Raw genomic sequence first — 21,881 nt, 5'->3', positions numbered from 1 at the left:
CACGATCGCTTGTGCTCTACTTTTGACTGGTCTGCAGTATTATTCTATAGAAAATCTATACATTCAAACAAGTTATTTCTGATAATTCTGTATGTTGTATGCATTTACCGCATTGAATATAGGTGCACAGTCAGTGTGGTTTTTCACTTGAAGCTGAAAAAGAAATAATGCAACTAGAAACATAAACCAGCCTTTTAGCAACAACCAACCAATCCAGTGACATCACCTTCTGTTTCGGCACAAGATGGCAGAACTTTAACACTCTCTAATGCTAAATGTAGGAAATAAGTATTTAAATTGTGTCTTTATTACTGTGCTCACAGAAAAGGAGTCGCAGAGTGCTTTATAGAAGTCTGAAGCCTAGGTCACCCATGGAACGCTATCTGGGTCTGGTTCTATACAGACTCAGACCTACTGTTAGATTTTGACAGACAGTTATTTTATTTACACCGTGACCTCTGACACAAAGGCCATTTTTCTTTCATATTTACGGTGGTCCCTATGTGCACACTGGAAACACAGACCAGTCACATGCATCATAACCCCTCCCAATGATGCTAGCCAGCCAATCAAGTCATTACTTCAGAATGATGTTGAAAATGTGTATGTGTGCCAAGTCTGCCAGAAGAAACATGATCATCCTTCACCTTGAAGCGCCTTCAGGGGTCTTGTAGAAAAGGCTGGCAGTGATGATCATCTATATGAAGGTGGGTTATTTTGAGCCTTTTAACTGGGATCCTCAGAGGCTTGGATAGCTGCTCCTGTGGCTCTATGATGCAAGTTGAAGAGAGAGAGAAGTTTTTGAGTGTACCTCATGGTGTCACATCCATACCATCTAAGGAGGTGGGGGCTGTGTAGGAGGACTCAGCATTTTTTAAATGCTTCTGCTGAACTGGCAGATAGCTGTCAGGATGAAGAAAGCCATTTAAAGTTCAGCCTCCAGCTACTGAATGGTGCATGATAGACCTCAACAGATCAAGAGTTGGAAATCTGATGTCTGAAAATTGAGTTTCTGTAAATTAAAAAAAGAGTCAAACAGGACTTTGCACTGAGCTGTGTGGGGGGGAGGCTGGTCGTAACCTTTAGAATCTTTAAAAGTATTTTATTTAATTTTGAAAACATTTACCACCAGAGGGCGTGTTTTCACATGTGTGCTGCTGTGCGTTTTAATTCTTCTTTACCCTGACCCCATTTCCCAAAGCGTTTTCCCATCAGCCGTTGTGCGTTGCCTGGTTAAGTAAAAATTTCATAGACTTATTGCATCATCTTGTGGTACAAATGTTTTACATTAAAATATAGCCCAGTTCTAGTTTGGTTCAGCTGATGACATTTATCCGTAACCCTGAATTGAATAATTGGAAGAGAATGGATGGCTCATAAACACAATAACAGTTAGAAGATGAAGTAGAGGGACTAGAAAGAGAGAGCAGATTCCTCCTATACTGGCTTCTCTTCATTGGTTCCTGTTAAATCCAAAATTAAACTGAAAATCCTGCTCCTCACATGCAAGTTCTTGAATATTCAGGACCCATCTTATCTTAATGACCTTATAGTATATCACCAAATTAAAGTGCTTCACTCTCACACTACAGGCTGACTTGTGGTTCCCAGAGTATTTAAAAGTGGAATGGGAGGCAGAGCCTTCAGCTTTCTTTGGAACCAGCATCCAGTTTGGGTTCAGGAGACAGACACATCTCTACTGTTAAGATTAGGCCTAAAACTTTCCTTTTTGCGTATAATTAAGGCTGGATGAGTGGACCTGGAATTCTCCCCATAGTTACAGTGCAATAGGTGTAGTCACCATTCCAAGGCAGTAACATAGTAAAAAAAAATTAAACGGTCAAATAGTCCAGGATTTTATCATTTCATCTGAAGGAGGGCTTGTTAAACTATTAGAAAAATGTATTGGTCAAACACAGGATATTATTCTATAACAATTTAGTCTAAATTCTACAAACATGATAGGTGCCACATGTTCTGCCTGTTACGTGTATTTTCTGTGGTTATACATCCTGTTTGTGTGAGGTCATTTTCATCTTCAAGTCTTCATGCAGCATCAATGAGGCACAAGCCCCCTCTGGCGGCAGGAAACAGTAACGGGACTCAACAGCAGAGCATTGATCAAACAAATGCACAGACAGTATTTCCATTTCCACCATTTATTGAGTGCAAAAAGAATATTTCTGACATGGATGATAAGCAGGATGTCTCCTGGATACTAAAGATATTTTGACACCATGAAGAACATTTTTAACATTGAAAAGCCATCTGTGAAAAATTCCCGCACAGAGACATATAAATACTCAAAGAATGTTAGAGGAACATGGCAGTAGGTATAAATTCAGACGCTGAAGACTTGGCCCACAGAGGTCTGCACGACAGGCTCTGTACAAGATTAATGCTACTCAGCAACACTTTCACTTCCCTGTTTCAGCTGTTACACTTCATCCTGCGTAAAACAGGACTGAACAGAGCACTGCACTTCAGTTCATTCACTGCATGAGCATCTTTTTCAGCTTTTCCAATTGTTCAAACTCAAGATGTGCTGATTGTGAAATTTTGGGCTGACGCTGATGTTTATAATTATTTGGCCTATAGCTGATTTCATATTTTCATTCCTTCATTCATTTTATTTTTACTGCTCTTTTTCTATTTTGTGCCAAGGGAAACAATAAAATCTGGAATTTAAAATGACTGTTTCAGAGTCTTTCAGCACTTCAGGCAGATAAACAATGGACACTGACACTGGTAAATGTGTATATATTTATATGCTGATTACCTGAAACCTTATAATTTAAGCATTTGGATCAACAGCACCAAAATCAACGCTACGCTGTACTGCAGGTCCTTCTCAGTACTTTCCCCTCCATCATCACGGTACCCTCTACACCTTCCTTTCAACGTGTGTGACTGTGGGACCTCAGACCAGCTTAGATGTCCACACAGTGTCTTCATACATGTTCTTACCACCCGGGTTAAAGGCCTTTGTCAGTAGTACAGAGACGGGGCAGCCGGCCGCAGGATCTGTCACATATCACTCTCATAGGAGTGGAACAATTCAGAAACTGTAACACAAACACCCACAGTGTCACGCCATGGTCGTGTCTCCCTGGACCGTGATATGAAGCTGTCAATGCCTGGTTACTATTTACAGACCATTCAGGTAACCAGTGAATCCGTTTTGTTCATAATGAGGTCGGGGTCAAGTAAAATCTTTTTCTTCTCCTCTAACGAAAACCGAGGTATGAAGGGAAACCACGGCTTTGGAGAACTGTTCCACCCCTACGGTCTGAAACGATAACCAGCAACATTTCTCAGGTCTGAAAGAGCCTCGTTCATATCACCAGGATACTGTCAGTAAATACACAAACACTGGCAACACCTGCCTTTTCTAACATTAAACACAAACTACATGCATGAGCTAAATTTTACAAAGTTAATCCTTCAGATGATCTGATCACGCTGACACATCTCATTCTACGTCAGCATCAACAATTCCCTTTAAATCCAGCAGATGGTGGGGACAACTATGGAACAAAAAAAATGACAAAACACCGTCATCAACAAAAAAAAACAGCGTCTCTTAAATTTCTGCATTCTGTTAAAGGGGAATCCCACCAATTTTTGTATCTTTTAAATCCAAGTTTGTTTAGATGTAGTGTGAAGTCATTTGAGTGAGAAAGGTGGAGGTCTGCTCACACCTCTGTAGCTGCTGCACCTAAACAATGGTGGCTAGCCAGGTCAGGTAACAGTTTGGTCCAAATGATTGGGACATCAGCTCTGTTTATATTTTATTACATTCAATTTTTTTTCATATGCTTCTTAAGAATGAGTGAATCATTGCAAACCTATATAACCTTATACCTATTATATATATTTTGTTAGTAATAATCATTATTAACAATAGCACATTTACCATGAAACCACTAGAATCTTTTCTCTTTTTTAATAAAGAAATCAGACTGTCCAGCGCATTGCATGCTGGGTTTTTAGTATTATTATTATTAATAACATTGTTTTGTTTGTTGTTGTATTAGAAGTGGCTTCATTCTCTCTTTTTTAAATGGCTTTGTGCATCAGTCACCACCAGGTGCCGCTAAATCCACACAAATCAACAATCTGAAGGATTATCTTTTTAAAATTCAAACAATAAAGTTACAGTTTACCAGCAACTGTGAGACGTAAACTTAAATGACATATATAACCTACATCTATTTGTATACTTAAAGGAACTGTCCCATGTGTCTGAGCTCAGATTCCCTCCATCAGGAGGTGGAAACAGCAACTGACAGAGCTGTTTACCACAAAGTTACCCTGATAAGAAATCCAGAGCAGGAAGACAAATAACTGGCCTGTCAGACAGAACCTTCCCCAGACTAAGAAAGGAGAAGTCCGGCTTTGCAAAGACTGGCACGCCACAGCGCTGAGCCCAGCTCATGTGTCTCCACATGTTTTTGTTTACTGGAGTTATGGGTGACACTGCGGCAGACAAAGAGCTTGTTCAGGCTTCTGCTCGCTGCTACAGTCACACAGAGATGGAGCTGCTGAGGTGGCTCGGTGGCAGGCTCAGGCCTAAGCTGACTCTGGGTTTGGGGGAGTCAGTCGACAGGTCCGTGCTGAGGTCGTTCAGGTTGGCCTTTGTGTCAGAGGTCACGGTGAGGTCGTTGAGGTTGGGCGCCACATGAAGGGGAGCAGATAGCTGGGCGGTGCTGCTACTGGCCACGCGACGGAAGACGAAGTAGAAGGGACCGGCTTGCGGGCGGCTGTGCAGCTCAGCCTTTATCTTTTGAGGGTGGGTGTCTGGGGCCAGCTGTTGGCTGCTGCCCTCCATCAACAGGAACAGGCCGTAGTTTTCGGGGTCAGACACTTTGAACTTGCGGGCGCACAGCTGGCACACCTCCTCCACGGTGGCATAAGGTTGCACCTGCAGGGTCTTGGCTGTGCAGCCGCTGTCCAGCTCCTGCAAAGCAACCCGCAGGTAGTTCTGAGGGACAGTCAGAGGAGACGGTCAGTGTTCAGAGAGCAAACATACGAAGCCTGAAGACTCAGATGTTTTTGATTGCAGTTAAACACCGAAAATCCTCCTTGCCATGTTTTCGAAGCTGAGAGGCTGTACTGGGTGGTGTTGCTTTTGAAAATACTGGTGTATAAAAATATCAAAATCAACTCTGAAGCTAAAAGACAACCTCTAAAGCAGTGCTAATCTGCCAGCGTCACAGAAACCTTTTGCACTGAGTGAACTTATTTGTGTGTTCTCACCTGGAAGTCATCGATGGATGGTGCAGAGCGCTGGGTGGTGCGGCGGCGGTGCCACTGGTGGAGTGTGTTTCTGGTCTCAGAGCTCAGCACTCTGGCTGCTTGCTCCTCCTGGAAGTTCTTGATCAGAGACATGGCTCCATACGCACTGGTCAGGTAGTAGCCACCTGCACATCAACACGCACACACAGCGGCACACTGTTAATTATGTGGGGGGTGGAGGATGGGGTAGATTGTGCTGGTTTCCATGGAAAAGTGCCACACCTTCTCCATGCAGCAGTGAGGGGTCCAGCAGCTCCATCATGTAGAGTATCTCATTGTCCAGCTGAGGCATGTCACACTGGGCCAACACATAGGTCAGCATGGGCAGGAAGTCATCAGCACCATACAGACGACCTGTCAAACACACAGCAGGTTCACTCATCATTCCTGCCATGCGACACTGACTGTGGGTGTGGGTGTGGTTTTCATCTGTACCTGAGTTGTCCTCCATGATGGTGTAGATCAGTTTGCAGACTCTGAGCAGCATGCTGACCTTCTTCTCTGGAGAGTACAGTTTACACATGGTGTGGAACTTGTGTTTGATCTTTTCTATGGCCACTGTGTCCGGGGGCTGCGCGTCGGCCACGCCCATTTCCTGTGGCTGCCTGGCCTTGGCCTGGGACAGGTTCTCCTTCAGCTCCTGCCACTCCCCACTGCGTATCTGGAATTCCTGCAGGGCGCTGCTCACTACGGCCTTGAGGGGCTTCAGGACACACTTATGCATTGCTTTCTCCAGGACTTGGTCTGTGGACGAGCGCAAAGAGAATCTTTCAGTGTTTCGCACAAATAAACCGTTAGTGAGCTGAGGAAAGTTCAGCATAGCTGCTAGCAAATCAAAACACATAATACAAACATCACAAACGCCAGGCAGCTGCTGGTGCAGTCTGTCTGGCTCTAAATGAAGGACACCGCTAATCACTACAGTGACTTTGCTCCCAGAGGTACATGAGCTAAGTTACTAAAAGGCAAGCAAGCCTGGATCATGCTAACTGCTAAAAGACCCATTAGCATGCCCTCCAAGTAGCTGATTATTGTTTCTGTGAAGCAGGAAAATTACCCCCACCTGCATCAGCCACACCCACCATCAAGTGCGTAAGTAATGTGTACGTGTGAGTCGCATATTAGAAAACAAATGTCAGTGGAGTCTAAATTAAAAAAAACAAGTAAAGATTCCACAAGAGGAAAGCACATCAGTGAATATGAGTCAGTGCAATAGTGGTGTGTTTTTAGATACCATCTCTCTTGAAGGAAGTGCTCTCCCACTTACTGTTTTCTATCTGAACACCTACACAGTGATAAAATACAACCTGTGATATGAGATCAAGAGGGTCCACAGATCACTGAGTGAGACATGTTTTAGCTGTGACATTAATAATTTTACCCATGTTTACTGCATACCAAATTCATTGTGTACCGTGAGCCATGATTTAAGAGCTACAAGCTGTTAGAAGGGTGTCGCGATCAGATCAGTTCTACTTGTCATCATCATGTGTGTAAATCAAGTTCCTATTGACGACCATGTGTGCAGCTCAAAGTTCAGCTAGGAGGAGTCAAACCATCATGAGCTTCTTCGGCTTGTGCAGTCTGACTAACACACGAGCAGGAGGCCAAACCACAGCCCTGCTGAATAAGGAATGTGTGAGAGATGCTGACTGTTCTCTAGGAATATGGAGTCAGCAGTTTCTCTGGCTGAGCAAATCCACACACACACACACACACACACACACACACACACACACACACACACACACACCTTTCCGCCACATGAACCCATCTCCATCAGCTTCCTCCCGATGAAGTATCAAAGTCCGAGTCTGCTTCACGCATGTCTGTGAGATTCCTCCACTCCTCCAGATGTACGCCTACTGGAGCTGCATCAGAGAACCAAGCTGGCAACTCTCCAGCAGCACATTCTCACTTCCTCATTCCATCACTGTGTACCAACTGACAGAAAACAAGGTGCTCTGCATGATTCTGTTATCACTGCTTGCTGCCACGGATTAAGAATGAGGAGTGAGCAGATTTCGCCAGTGCTTAAACTCTCTGTGTCAACAAACACTGATAATCCAGGGTGTGACTGTGGCTTATCTCCATGACAAGATCTTTCACTCACTGGAAACCACCTACCTGCCACTACATGTCACCACTGACGTTCCTTACCGTAACGCTCTGCAGCTTGGCAAAGATGGAAGTCACACCAAACTGAACTGTTCAAGTATTTCCAAAGAAAAGCTTGAAAAAATGATATTACGACACCACTGTCTGAAACGACCGCTTCCTTTTTTCCTCATTTCATGTAATTTTGAAACATTTGATCAATCAAAAAGGGGGAACCCATTTCTGTCAAATATATTAAATACTATTATGTAGTTCATATTATTATTATTAAAGTTGGCCAAAGTTTCAAACAATGACCACTCGGGTTCACACAGTTTTGTGTGATGTCACTCGGGGGAATATCCCTCACTCCACCTCCTGTTCAATCTCTTTGTTTACAAAGTGCAGGAATTTTGCTTCAACAGCTTCACAAAGGAGCTGCGCAAATAAACAAGGTCTATTTTCAACTGTCGGTAATGAAGAACTGGAGTCTAAGAATAACAACATGGCTGTTTGTTCCTGTTCAAAGGGAGTTTTTCCTTCCCACTCTTTCTGGCTGCTGATAGAGACTCATCTGAATGCTGACGCTCTGTCTGCATGATTGTAGGAGCTTTACCTTACAATATAAAGTGTCTCGAGGCAGCTGTTGTTGTGATCTGGTCTTTTCCCCTAAACGTCTCATCGGTCTGCGTTTTTTTTTTTTAAATTACTTTTAACCATTTTTTAAATGGCTTCTAAAGTTTTACCAACAGTCTAAAATACTCGCCGCCCTGCCTCCTTTTCCCAAAGCTAGAAATCTGAGAGAAGCAGCAATTGCTGCTATTGCAGAACTTGGAACCAGTGGAGTTTGGTCCCATTTGCTTGAAAAATAGCTTCTGATGTCAGCTTTCGGTAGTGAACAGTAAATTTGATATCTAACCGTTAAAACCTAACTTGTGAGCATTTTGGTTAACAACTAGAAGGACAAAACTCATAGCTGTGGGCTTTTTAAATTGGGAGAGTTTTCTTTCCTGCAGTCTCCACTGCTCTGCCTAAGTAATTAAAAACAGTGCCAACATTCCTCACTGTGGACATTAGTTAAGAGCTGTGTCCAAGTCACCCTAAAGAGGGACATGTCCAGATTTACAGACACACTAATGAGACTCCTCAGACTAAAGCTCTGTGCTTATAGGCTTGTAAAAGTGTGAACATATTTTAGCCTGCGGTCTGAAGTTTTCCGCACGTTGACTCTGTGCTTCTTTAGATTGCATGCATGCATCCACCTTAAAATAATGTGAGAGCAGGGTTAAGGAAATGTCACAGTGTCCTGTGTCCTGGATCACAGATGGACTGCAGACATCACAGTGGCACCCATTTTCCTGGGGACAACTTATCAGCCAAGGCCAGGGAAAGCTAGCAATCACACACAAACTTACACACTTCTTGTGTCTTCCCCTCTGAATATAAACATCCTCTCACCAAGCATCCTCCACGCAGCCTTTAACCAATCACCTTGTCTGCTGCAGCTGGGCGGTCTCACATAATACTGTCTACGGGGAACAGCTGAACCTTTTATCCACCATCCATTTGGTGAAGATAAAATAACAGTGAGACCACATCAAATACCATTATACACTCACACACACAATATGTGTGTGTGTGTGTGTGTGTGTGTGTGTGTGTGTACACAAAGTGACTGTCTCCTTGAACTATAAATAGCCTGCTGAAATCAGGAACAGTAGTGAGTATCTGTTCTGTCACTGAAGCCAGAAGCTACACAGATTGTTGACTTCCTGCTTATAATCTGAACCATAAAAATAGCATTTTGATTCGTCCTCGTCATACCAGCAGCATGTTTAAGACATCTACAGAACAGCAGACCTCATCTACTTTGACCTTTGATCCCATAAACTCCTCTTGAATGTGTTCACTAAAGTCACTTGGTCATTAGCAGGATAAAGCAAGACCAATGTGAATAACGCAAAAAACCCACAAACAAACAAACAAAAAAGTTTACGTTTTCAGCTCCAACACTTGCTCATCACTTCCAGTTTCAAAACAGCAAGACGACGACTGCAGTGTGGTCTTTTATATATATATGAATATCTAGTGTGGATCTGTCTGAAGGAAATAAAATCCACCTTCCAGCATCAATAAACATGTTAATTAGCATGTTATGTGTCATTTGTCTGTACAAGAAGTGAATTTCTGAGCTGATATGTGACCTAAAAGCAACAGCGGAATAAAAGTATCATCAGAGCTATAAGTAAAAGCCAGAGTCCCAAGGTGTGCATATGATAACATCATCAATAAGTTAGACCTGCTTGATGTTGATCTGGCTCAGGCTGTCTGCTGGAGGACAGCCTCTCTGTGTGGGATGACTTCAACACAACAGACTCTATTTTCCCCTGCCCCCTACTCCCCCTCCCCATCCTGAACACATACACAGCTGGGGTGATGAAGGAGCACAACAAGCACAGAGGTGGCCTCCATATTTGAAATCGACCTACTCCCAAAAACCATACATCATCTACAACACAGATGGCCTGATGGTACATCTTGTTTTAGGTCACCTCTCGGTTTCATCTAATTCACATTATGTCATTTTCTCACACCACCTACTGGCAGTGTCAAGTGCGAGAGGGAGAGATTGAAGAACCACAGATTAAAAACAAAGAGTGAAGGGCAGGGAGAGGCACAGTGTGATGGGGGCTTGCGTCTAATCCTCTCCTCTGATTGGAGAGCTGGAGTTGGACCGAGACCGGTTGCATGACTTGGCAGACGGCCATCCAGAGGCATCTGGGCCAGCCGGCCTTTGAGCTCAACAGAAAACACTCTCTGAAGCTGCCACAACTAAATGTTGTGTAAGTGTTCCAAGAAGTAAAAGCCGCAGCAGTTCCCAGTGTGTCATCCCTGAGAAAAACAAGCCATTCAGAGAGTGGGCACGAGAGGGGGCCACAACACGCAACAATGGAAACACAAAGCTGCTCTTTCAATTTTAGTTTTCCCTTCAGACACCACACCGATTGTAGCTGTCAATCAAATTATTTATCAAGGGGAAAATGGAACATAATGAAAATGTTTCTGGCTTTAAAGGTGTGTTAAGCAACGTTTTCCATTTTCTAGCGGCTGAACAGCCTGTGGAGTTTTTCACACGTCCAAATCCAAAAGGATGCTTCCCAGAATGCTTCCTTAGCATTCCAAACTATTTATAATGAAATGAGCAGAGATGGAGATACCCTGTTCTGCTCCGGGTGGAGCTTTGGAAAAAAATGGATCCTTCAATCCTGATACACAAACAAACTTTCTTACAGGTGAAAAAACATTACAAAGTCAACTGTCAGCACTTCTCCACCCAATTCATGACTTCATAGTTGCAGCCCTTTGCTCAACTTTCTGAACGAGGCCAGTAAAAACAGGTTGGTGAAGTGGGCTCCTTCCTCCACAGATAAAACCCTCTTTGTGCTCTGTGTTTACATGTTTCTGTCCAAGGTCTAATGTGGCCACTGAATCTTGGCCTAAATGATTCAGACTCTTCCGGCAGGTGTGTGTGTGTGTGTGTCAGTGAGACATTGTATGTGCGTGTGTGTGGTTGTGTAGTTGTCTCTGGCTGTCCTCCTCCAAAGTGCTTTAAAGACATTGTAAGATAGGAAAAAAAGGATAAAAATAGTAAAAGGGCAGTAACAGAGAAATGCAAACACAATTATTGCTTCAATAGAGATTTGCATTCTGCTTCTAAAGTAGACACACAAAGCGTTTTCCAGTGTTCACTGCTAAAATACTGAAGTGAAACTGCTACATGTGCATTAATTGGAGTTAATGTGACTGTGATTTTCCACAATGATTAAGATTTCTGAATGTGTCACTCATTCACACTTCCTAGAAATAGTCACATTTATCTGCAGTCATGCAGGGAGCTGACTACCTGCTGAGAAACGATGAGATCAGAAGCTTAAAAAAGGTAGAAATGTTGCAACTGTGCAGAGCGGCTACTTCAGCAGTGATCTGAGAGGAGTGGTGCAAACTGTCTTTGGTGTAGATGCTGTCATTAAAGCAACAAGCTGACATTGTCCTCTATGATGTTAGTATTGGAGGGTCAGTGCAATGTCTGGGAAAACACAGGTGAGAAAATAAAGCTCTGTGCTAAAGTAAAATGATGGAGGACCACACTCTGCACTGCAAACTCACCGATCTGGTCTTCTGGGATCAGGCTCTCGATGGGCGGCTCCATCTCGGAGCTCTGTCGAAGGTAGCTCTTCATCTGTGTGATAAACTGCCGGAGAGTCTGCAGCAGGTCCAGTCCGGAGTCGTATCCCTGCCATGCCTGGGTGCCCGCACCCTCGCCCATGTAGCTCAGATAGTCCTGCACCAAGGAGCCGAAGTACGAGCTCTTATCTCTGGACAGCTCTACCACTTTACGGATCGCCCTCTTCTCAGGTGTGAGCAGCGAGTTGAAAACGCCACTCACTTTGCGAAAATGGCCTCGCAGGGCCTTCTGGAGGACCAGGGCACTGGCACTGGGGCGACGCTTTGTGCGGTGTCCAGGTGGCACCATGGTCAGGTCCTGGTCTTGGTCCTGATCGCTCTCCAGGCTGACGCCATAGTCGGGTTCCTCTTCGTCATCTTCATCCTCATCGTCGTCATCGTCCTCCATACTGCAGAAACCTAGGTGGGACGGTGGGATGGAGAGGGGGAGGTGGGTGTTGAAGTCAGCCTCAGTGGGGGGGCTGGGGTCATGCATAGGAGGCATAAAGAAAGCTGAGGACTGAGAGAAATCCAGCGAGTCTGACGAGTCTGTGGAGAGGCTCATGTCACTGAGCCGCTGGCTGCCCCCGCTGCATTCGTCAACTCTTTCTTCCTCTCCTCCGCCCACCTCTCCATGCTCGACTGCTGTCACCACGGTGGAGTCTGGGGGACTGCAGGAGTTCTGGGAGCAGGGTAGAGCCTTTTGCCGGGATAGTTTGGCTCTGATTAGGGCCTTCTCAATGGTGTCGTCCTCCAGAGCTCGGTGACACTGAGCGTCCTCTAGACTGGATGTTGGTGAGGCTTTGGTTCGACGTGGAGATGAGGACAGAGATGGCAGAGAGAGGGGCAGTGATGGCCGGGGGATGGATATAGGTGAGCTGATGCTAAGTCTCTTAGGCGGAGAGGATGAGGGGCTGATACTTAGCGAGGAGCCAAGGCGAGAAAGGAGGCTGCTGCCTCGCTCCCTCTCCTCCACCTTCTCCTTGATCCAGGAGATCTTTTCGGGCATGCTGCGCTGCCGAACAGGAGGGGCTGTTTGCTGTGCTGTAAAGCGAGGTGGAGGTGGCCGAGGTGGTGGAAATCGTGTCACGCTTTCTGGCCCGCTGAGTTTGTGACTTGTGCTGGTGTGTAGCTCTGTGTTTCTGTCAGGGTTCTGCAGGTTTTCTTGCTGTGACTGGCTGCTGTGGCTGTGATCTGAGCTGCAAACCTGAGCTTCCTTACTGCTGCCTTTTCTTTTGTCAGCTTCCTCTCTCAGGTCCTGCTTTCCTGTGTCGGGGATGTTGGGAGTGAAGCTCTGATTATCATCTGGCTGGTGGACCTTTAGGAAGAGGGGGTTGATGAAGCACAGCGCTCCATTGGCTTGGCAACACTCAAGCTCAGATGGGGTGCGAGTTTGAAGCCGAGGGCGTCCTGAGGTAGCTGTTGAGGACACTGGTCTGTGGGCAGGTGGGGGTGGTCTGTCAGGGGCTGCTGTCCCCGTCAACGACACTGGGCTCTTCCTCCTGCTGCACAATGGAACATCCCAGAAGCCTAAAAAGAAACAGCAAATGAAAGATCTTGTGTTCATATTGTTTTCTATTGTTTTTTTAACAGTAACCATGAAATGTCTAAATTAAATATCAACATTGTGTAAACAATACTTGTATAATACCCTAAATAAATGTTTTGTAAGCTTTTACAGACTTCCATACAACTTCATTACCTCAGATTATTTTGACCATGACCATAATCATAAAGTGATAGTGTGTTACTGTGATTGACCTGATCTGCTAAAACGAATCCCCAAGGCCATGAGCCCTATAACCTATAAACAAATTTATCAGAGTTGCCTTTTCACAGCTTTCAGATAAAAACAGGACTGATTAGATTTCAAGTTCAGCCACAATTTGGCTTTCATAAATGATGAAAGTAAGAAAAATCAAGGGAAAAAATGGGAAACATTTCCTATAAATCCTTTGTGTTTGCTTTTAATTCGAATCAGACTTTATGTCCAAGGAAATCCCCTGTAAAAAGAAATCAATAAATACTTGACTTATCAAGTTAATGAATAACCTTGTTAATTAACGGAGATTTTAATCACTGACTAAGAATAATAACTGCGTTTTTTGTCATAATCTAACAGCCAAAAGACAAGAAACATATGGCAAGATGAGGGAGACTCATGAATTCAAATATTACAGTCTAGTATCATGTAACAATATTTTTCTGTAAGTAAGAAATTTGAACTGTTTCACCCTCAAAAGCTTTGGAGGCATGAGTGCCACGAATATTGACTAATAAGGGCCAAAATAATTCTGTTTAGATTTCATTGCAATATTAGAGCACCATTTAACAAAGAAAGCATCACCATTGCTCACAATTATCTCAAACTGCATCTGCTGAACAGTCCAACTTGCCTGTGATGTCCCTCAGCGAGGCTGTGTAAAACACAATCAAGTAAAAGATCCTTCTGCCCACTGCAGTCAAACAGCTTCTCACTGCAGAATCAAGTTGGAGTGAAGTAGAAGAGCTATTTATTGGGTGGTTTGCTTTCAAAAGCAAAAAATGTGCCAAGAAAATAAACAGAGTCAGCTATCTTTTTTTTCCACGGTTTTACTGGGAGCCGACACGTTTATAGATCCAACAGTTCAGCGAAGAGCAGGAAAATGCTCAGCAGTGCTCCCATCAACTCCCAGTAAAAGCCCCGCTAAATAAAACAAATGCCAAAAACCTCTAAATGCTCCTTCATGCTGTTAGGAGCTTTTCTCAACAGAGGAAAGAAAGAGAGAAATGGCACTAAACAATTTTAACACAACTCTTTGTTGAGCACTTGGAGTCTGAGCCGTACCAGACAAACACACAGCAGAGGAAACAACGGCATATGAGAAATATTAGTGCCAGACACAGTGCAGCTCCTTCACACACAGCAGAGAGGAAACAACAGTACTTACTGTGACCCAAAGCTGAATGGCACAGGCGAACTGCTGATGTCAGTCTAACTTTGTGTTTAGAGGACACTGCGTCTCTGCAGGCTGAAACTCTGCTGGTTTCTGTGGCTCACTCGCACTCCCTCTTTGTTATGACTCACTTGTGTTAATAAGGGTGTGGGCGGGCTGTTGGCACACTCAACCCACCTCTCCTCTCCCCTTTCACATGAAGCTGCGTGGCAAACCAAAACAAGTCCATCCCCCCATTTCCGTCTTGCGCTGCTGATGTTTATTCTCTCTATAAGTAACCTTTACTTCTCAGACTTGCTGAAAAACTTCTTTGTACATTCGTTACAGTTGTGCTAAAAGTTTACACATACTGATGATGGGAATGTCAGGGTTGGGATTTTAATGATTTCTTTGAACTGCTCTTTTTCCAGGGTGGAATGATTATACAGCATACATCTTTAATGATGTCAAATAAAATTAAAAAAAAAAAAACCCTACAAAAACTGGCCATACAAGTTTGAATTTATTTTGGATCAAAATCATACATACATCCCGAGAATATTCGGTTAAATTTCCCATAGCAAGTTGCACCTTAATCATGCACCTTCAGTAGCCACCAAAAAGCTTTCGGCATAGTTCTGGTTAGATATAACCACTCTTCTTGGCAGACTACATTGGTGGATTCCCTGGTGCAGACTAGAGATGGCACGATACCACTTTTTTATGTCCGATACCGATATCATAAATTTGGATATCTGCCGATACCGATATGAATCCAATATAGTGTTTTTTAATCAACAAAACTGTTTTTTAAATATCTTGCTGCATTTTGCAAGTCTGCAAGTTCATACTCAAGTTTAAAACAACAACTACACTAAAGCTATTCTGTTATACCTGTATACAAAAAAAAATATTTCATAGTTCAGCAATACTGATCAATCTAATAAACTTAAACCTACACCATCCTCCCTATTCTGGTATTTTAAAGAGTACTTAGCGTAAATATTAAGCAACCTAACTAATAGGGTTCCAACTCCCAGCAACAACAAAAATAAATAAATAAAAAATAGGGAACCACCCCTCACGCTCCACCTCATGATGCTTAATCAACGTAATCAACCTTAATTTGATGCAGTGTGAAAAAAAATGCACAGAAATCAATTATTTTTCAAGAAATATTAAATAGATTCAACATCTTTCTTCAACAAAATTGCAGACTGCACAGATGGTACCTTCCCAAAGGAAAAAGTACTATAGCTTACTAGGGTATATATATTAGACTTAATAGTCACTATATAAGATAAGAGATAAGATAAGATAGAACTTTATTAATCCCTCGGGTGGGTTCCTCTGGGAAATTCGACTTCCAAAAAAAGCACAGCAACGACCGAAGTTACAGTTACAGAACTGTTTTTTATATATATATATATATATATATATATATATATATATATATATACACATACATATACATATATACACACACACACACACACACACACACACACACACACATATATAAATACAGAGACAAATATAAATAAAATATACAAAGGGGATAAATAGAATAAATAGGAATAAAAAATAAAAATACAAGTGAATTGCACATTTCAAGTATTGAGGTCTATTGCACTGTTGACTATTTACAAAAAGTATTGCACAAGGTATTGTACAGTGAGGTGAAGAGGCACTACAGCTTAGTTGTTCCCCCCTCCTTTGTCCTCCTGTTTCCCCTCCCTCTCCCCTCCAGAGAGGAGTTAAACAGTCTGATGGCGTGTGGGACAAAGGAGTTTTTAAGTCTGTTAGTTCTTGTCTTGGGGAGAAGCAACCTGTCACTGAACAGACTCTTCTGATTGTTTATGGCCGTGTGCAGAGGATGCCCAGCATTGTCCATAATGTCCATCAGTTTCTTTGGGTGTCAGATAATTATTTATTAAAAGCTCGACATTTTAAATGAGAATAAGAAAGAAAAGTATGTCTTTGTGCCCCCTTTTCCCAGTTAATGCCCTATCGGCCCCCCTGGCTAAACTTTGCTAGATCCGCCCCTGCACAGTTACCAGCCGTCAGCTACGTAGAAAAAGATCCTCGAGTAGAATGTAATAATAAATAAATTCTAACAACAGCTGATCAAGCTTAAACGTGCTGCTGTTGTTCAGCCGCTGGTTTGCTCTTTCTGGTGCAAAGTGGGCCAAAAACAAACAAGAGAGACTCACGACAGAAAAGCCGATCAGCTGATCATTTAAGCAGTTTCGCGATTGAAGTAGCAGCCGGAGAGCGAGAGGCAGTCGCTCGTTAAGCTTAACGTGGGAATGCTTTACAAACATTCAGAGATGGACTTACACACTTGCTTTACTTCTCTCGGGATAACTTTGTCGGAGATGAAATGCCGGGTTGCTAGCGAAGCTCCAAATGCTATCCAGACCACCGACAGGTCCCGCATGCCACAGCCGCTCTATCACGTGATGCATACTGCTCCGACGTGCTAACCTGAGGTGAGTTACAGCGTGTTGCAAGTTTTGTGAGGTGCTTTCGTGATATTTAATGGATCGGATTACATTTTTTATTTTTCTCCGATATCCGATCCAGTAATTTAGGTCAGTATCGGACCGATACCGATACGTAATATCGGATCGGTCCATCTCTAGTGCAGACCCAGCTTTTAATCATGGACTGCAATTTTTTTTCCAATAGGGGTTGAAGAAGTCCCAGACTGTCATCTTCAGAGTAGAGAACACCAGTTAGCATGTTCAGGAATAACCCAGGAACCAACAAGACTCCCACGAACTGGAAACTTCTGGAACACAAGTGTCCTGCACAGTGCGCACATACAGAGCCCAAGACAGGAATGTGTTTTGCTGTGGTTTTGTGTAAGAACTGGGAAATTGTATGACATCATTCAGAGCTACGGCTGCCAAACTGGAGCCAGGAAAAAAAAGTCAGAGGGAGGAAGTGGTGGCTCTCTCAGTGCTGAGACTACTTCAACTTAACCAAGTGGCAGATGAAACAAACTGTTCCATCAATGAACATGCCGCTTTCCATAGGAGTAGATCTGATTATCAGGCAGCACACCAGGATGTTGCCAGACTCTACAGTGTATTAGCAACATGCTGAGCTGATCCTAAGGATTATCATCAAGATCAGTGTTATTACTAACAGATCAGTAACAACCAATCAAAACCCAACAGATCTCTTAATGAGCCTGGAAATGACGCTTTACAGCTCTGCTTTGACAGCCTGCAGTAAATATACAGGTACAAAATAGAAAGTGTGAATCTCAGGTCAAATACTGAGCATAAGAATCAGGAAAGCTCGGGCATTGATTAATAAGTTATCACTCCCATTGTTAACATTCAGACAGAAGCTACTCGCTCTCAGGAGGTGCTAACCTTCCTTTTCACTTGTTAAATTAACTAAGACACTTGCAAGTAACATAATAGTAACACACTCTGGTGAGTCTGGTGTTGCCTGCCTTGCTAGTGTCTTGCCAATATCTACATAGAGCAGTTCATGAAAAAACAACAACAACAAAACACGTGTTTCAGCTGCACACCTGAGCAACAAATAGTTCATAACTGGATCTGATACTGACGGAGGAACAATATTAAAGAATATGGAGTCAGGGCCAAATAAACACGACGGAATATGACTGATCAAAGGCTGAGAACCTGATGACATCTACAAAAGAAAGGCAAATATTTAGTGATACAAGATTAGAAATGTTTTATTTATCTTTTATTTCTATACTAAGGAAATTATTTGTAAAGATTAAATAACAATTCAATGATGTTGTTTAAAGCGATGGTTTCCAAAGGTTTTTGCAATGGGAACAATATTAAACAGATTAGAAGTTCGGGGGGAGTATTGATGTGTCGTTCAAAACACCCAAAAAACAATTTATGTTATTGAATTACTTACAGTGTTTAGAAAAATTCAGCTTTACTAATATTAACATAAATTAGGGGTTAAATAATAATGTTAATGACCCACTTGGTCTGAGAAGCTTTATATTAAACAAGTACTCACGGAGGCAAAAACATCCATTCATCTACTTAGCTCTAAGCCCTTGCCAAGAACTCTGAATTGGCTAAGGGCTAACACATATGGATAGCAACCGTACACACCCATGGCCAGTTTAGAACAATTTCACTTACATCATGCGTGTCTTTGGAGTCCATGTATGTTTTCATTTTCTACGTTAGAAGCCATACAGTCATGGGGAGAACATGCAAAATTTCAACCAATGCAAACGTGCTCCCATGCAGTCCCCTGACAACCCAACAGTACATTGCTCAACTGGTCAAATGCTGATTGGTTGACAAGCTAAGCAGAGCAGGAACACGACAGTGGAGTTCGTTGCCAACAGAGAAGAGCGAAAAAAAGATCAAGGATAGACTTCTATGAAGATCAGACCTCCCAAACAAAAGAAGTTGTCCCCTTTTGGCTGTTAAAAAGATCCGAGGTCTGCACTGAGACTAATGACTAGCTAATGTGAGAATCCATTAAAATATTCACGCCAACATTACATTTATGTCATTTATGCTCTTAGTTCTTTAAGCACATTTTTAAAGATAAAGTTATTATGGTGCAAACTTGCAAACTTTAAAAATAAATTATAGGGAAAACCAGAAGCAAAACATCAAAACTTAATCAATTCAAGACTAAATACAAAAACATATCATTGATCTTAAAAGTTCCCCTCCTAATTTGTCAGCCAAATAGAAAATCTGTACACATGAAGTGTCTAATGGGCAACTTTTGGACCCGGCTGCCAAGCTAAACTTTAAGAACATTACAAAAAGTCAGTTACCTTACTAAAAAAAACCTTCCCTACAACAGTGTTATCACAGGTGGAGCGCCACACGACATAGGTAACATGACACTGACAACGTCACACTCAACAGTGATCTTTTCTCCTCTGAGTCAGTGGTGAAAGTAATACCCACAGAGTCTCACAAGCATACTTGTTCATATCAACGTCAGAAACGTCTCCTAGATCAACTATTCACTGTAGCTCAATTACCTTTAGCAACACAAAGGCCACTATTGTGTCACTTCACCAAAAAGGCGCCCTTTTTTATGAATGAAAGACTGTTTGTGGGGGGAGGGGTTGTTAAGACAACAAGTCTGTACGCACTTCAATAAAAGGCAAGAAAGTCATCAAATCATCGTGTCACACGGAATTCTTTAAGAAGAAGTCAAGTCTACCTTTGAGCACCCCTTAATGCCTCAAGCTGAATCATAGTGGTAGAGTCTGAGTGGATAAAAAAGTTGCTCTGAGAAGGATGTACAAAAAGAGTGCTGTGGAACATAAATCACGGGGAGTTTCTGAGCCCTTTGCTGCATGTCATCACCCACTCTCTCTCCCTGCTTTCCTGTCTACTCTCCACTATCAAACTGCCTAACAAAGGCTCAAAAAATAATCTTAAATGCTTGAATGTCATTGGAACTATTGCCTTTACGATGAATTTACAGAAAACTAAATGTTGTAAGTGGTAACCTACCAGGGTTAGATTTATCCCTGCACACTTTTAGTGAGTTTAGTGATAATAATGTTTGTCTTAGAGTCATGCTTTCACTTTTTCACAGGTCTGTGTCCCTAAGAGGAAAAATGTGAAAAAGTTGTAATTGTCTGAGTTGATATTAAACAAGTCACAGCACCGTGGCCTTCATGATTAGATGTAGTGCAGTTTGAGGTGAATTTTTAGGTGGTTGATTAAGTTAGTTGTGTGTCTTGTGGTGACGATAACTCTACAGCACTGTTATAGGATGTGATGATTAATTATATGATGGTGGTTATTTATGGTGGTCCAGGGAACAGCTGTGATTGGTACATGCAGACAGGTCATTTAGGGAGCGCTTGATTTGCTCTTGTTTTGTGTTCCACTGGCAGACCACCACTTTCAATATCATTTGATCGTCTTCATTAAATTGCGTTAAACTAAAATCGTGATCAAGATTAAAATTGAAATAATTGTGCATCCCTAGTACTGGGTAAGGGATTGAGGCTGGTTGTTGGTGGTGATGACGTTGACCTCACACCATTAAGTCATGAACATGAATAAAATCTCTTCCACAAACACAGGCGGTCTTGCCTGATTTAAACAAAGCTCAGTCGCACTGATCTGGGTGTGGAAGAGGTTTTTGTCCCTAAGACTGATTCATTCAGCACCAGCATGCCAGTTAACTCCTCAAATACCATGGAATGTGGTTGGGATGGGCCACAGGAGGAAAAAAGTTTCTGCGGGTTTTACACCCGATAAATGTGGGAAAAGAGAAAGTACCGTCTGCTGACGGAAGTCCACAAATCAGTTTGAACAAAAAAAACTGAAACTGAGCAATCATTAATTACTTCCAAATGACTGAATGGAGAAGAATAGTAACTGGCTATCAACAGCGCTCAGCAGTAATTTACTTCCATACTTGCAGCATATACTGCATTCCTTAGACTTTCATAAGATAAGAGAGATAAGATAAAACTTTATTAATCCCTCGGGTGGGTTCCTCTGGGAAATTCGGTTTCCAAAAGCACAGCACCGACAAAAGTTACAGAGTTACAGAATATTATATACACACACACACACACACACACACACACACACACACACACACACACACACACACACACACACACAATATACGAAGGGGATAAATAGAATAAATAGGAATAAAAATACAAATACAAGTGAATTGCACATTTCAAGTATTTTTATTTTTATTCCTAATCATAGAATACATAGCTCTATAAGCTTCCAAAGTAGCTCTATAAGCTACTTTGGAAATAAACAACCAACTATCACTGAGAGTTACACTGAACACAGATGTTACACAAACATTATTCTCAAAATGGCTTCAACATTTAAAGTTTATATGTAGCCAATTACGTCATATTTATTTGTCTCTGCAGTTTGAGTTCCCCAGCTTGACCATTAACACACACTACATATAAATAAGTGAACAAACCTGCACCAAGCTTAGCAACTTCCTCAAGATCAGAAAAAGTTCTGGCTGAAGCGATGGCCTCTGGGAGTTTCAGAGTAAACGGCAACACATCCCTGAGAAAGAGAGAAAAGGATCAATGAAAGTTAGAACACGGAGGAAAAGCGGTTTGATTTAAAAAGCTACTCTCAAACTTGTGTTAGTCACCGTGTTGAAAAAGCTGTGGCTCAGCTTTGTGTGCGATGGTGGCTAAGGTGTGGGTTCAACCACAGAACTGTGGAGGATAAAATGTGCATGCTGCTGTGCTACCTCTGGGACTTTACCAAAACATTTCAAAGATTTTAGTTTCGGTCATGCAAGCTTGCGTGAACAACAGTGAACCTAATTTTATGATAGTGATGTCACAGTGAA

At 42.5% G+C, this 21,881-nt stretch overlaps 1 protein-coding gene across 1 annotated transcript in view; it reads right to left on the bottom strand.

Moving 5' to 3' along the window:
- Window positions 1–2,149: 2,149 nt before the first annotated feature.
- The window catches only part of LOC147315455 (ras and Rab interactor 2-like), a 44,258-nt gene continuing 24,526 nt past the window's right edge, over window positions 2,150–21,881 (bottom strand). The window contains exons 7-12 of the mRNA XM_086258275.1: window positions 21,495–21,586; window positions 11,563–13,149; window positions 5,734–6,042; window positions 5,521–5,652; window positions 5,260–5,423; window positions 2,150–4,984 (exon numbers count right to left, since the gene is read on the bottom strand). Coding sequence (XP_086114401.1) covers window positions 4,526–4,984; window positions 5,260–5,423; window positions 5,521–5,652; window positions 5,734–6,042; window positions 11,563–13,149; window positions 21,495–21,586 — 2,743 coding nt within the window. The 3' untranslated portion in view covers window positions 2,150–4,525. The remainder of the gene's footprint in view (window positions 4,985–5,259; window positions 5,424–5,520; window positions 5,653–5,733; window positions 6,043–11,562; window positions 13,150–21,494; window positions 21,587–21,881) is intronic.

The sequence above is a fragment of the Aulonocara sp. 'chitande type north' Nkhata Bay genome, linkage group LG13 (genome assembly GCF_057382095.1).
Source record: "Aulonocara sp. 'chitande type north' Nkhata Bay isolate Kocher_YH1m ecotype deep benthic linkage group LG13, A_spYH_male_GT1.1, whole genome shotgun sequence".
NCBI lineage: Eukaryota > Metazoa > Chordata > Actinopteri > Cichliformes > Cichlidae > Aulonocara > Aulonocara sp. 'chitande type north' Nkhata Bay.
The sequence above is the reverse complement of the archived record's forward strand: the minus strand, read 5'-3'. Positions and strand labels throughout refer to the sequence as shown.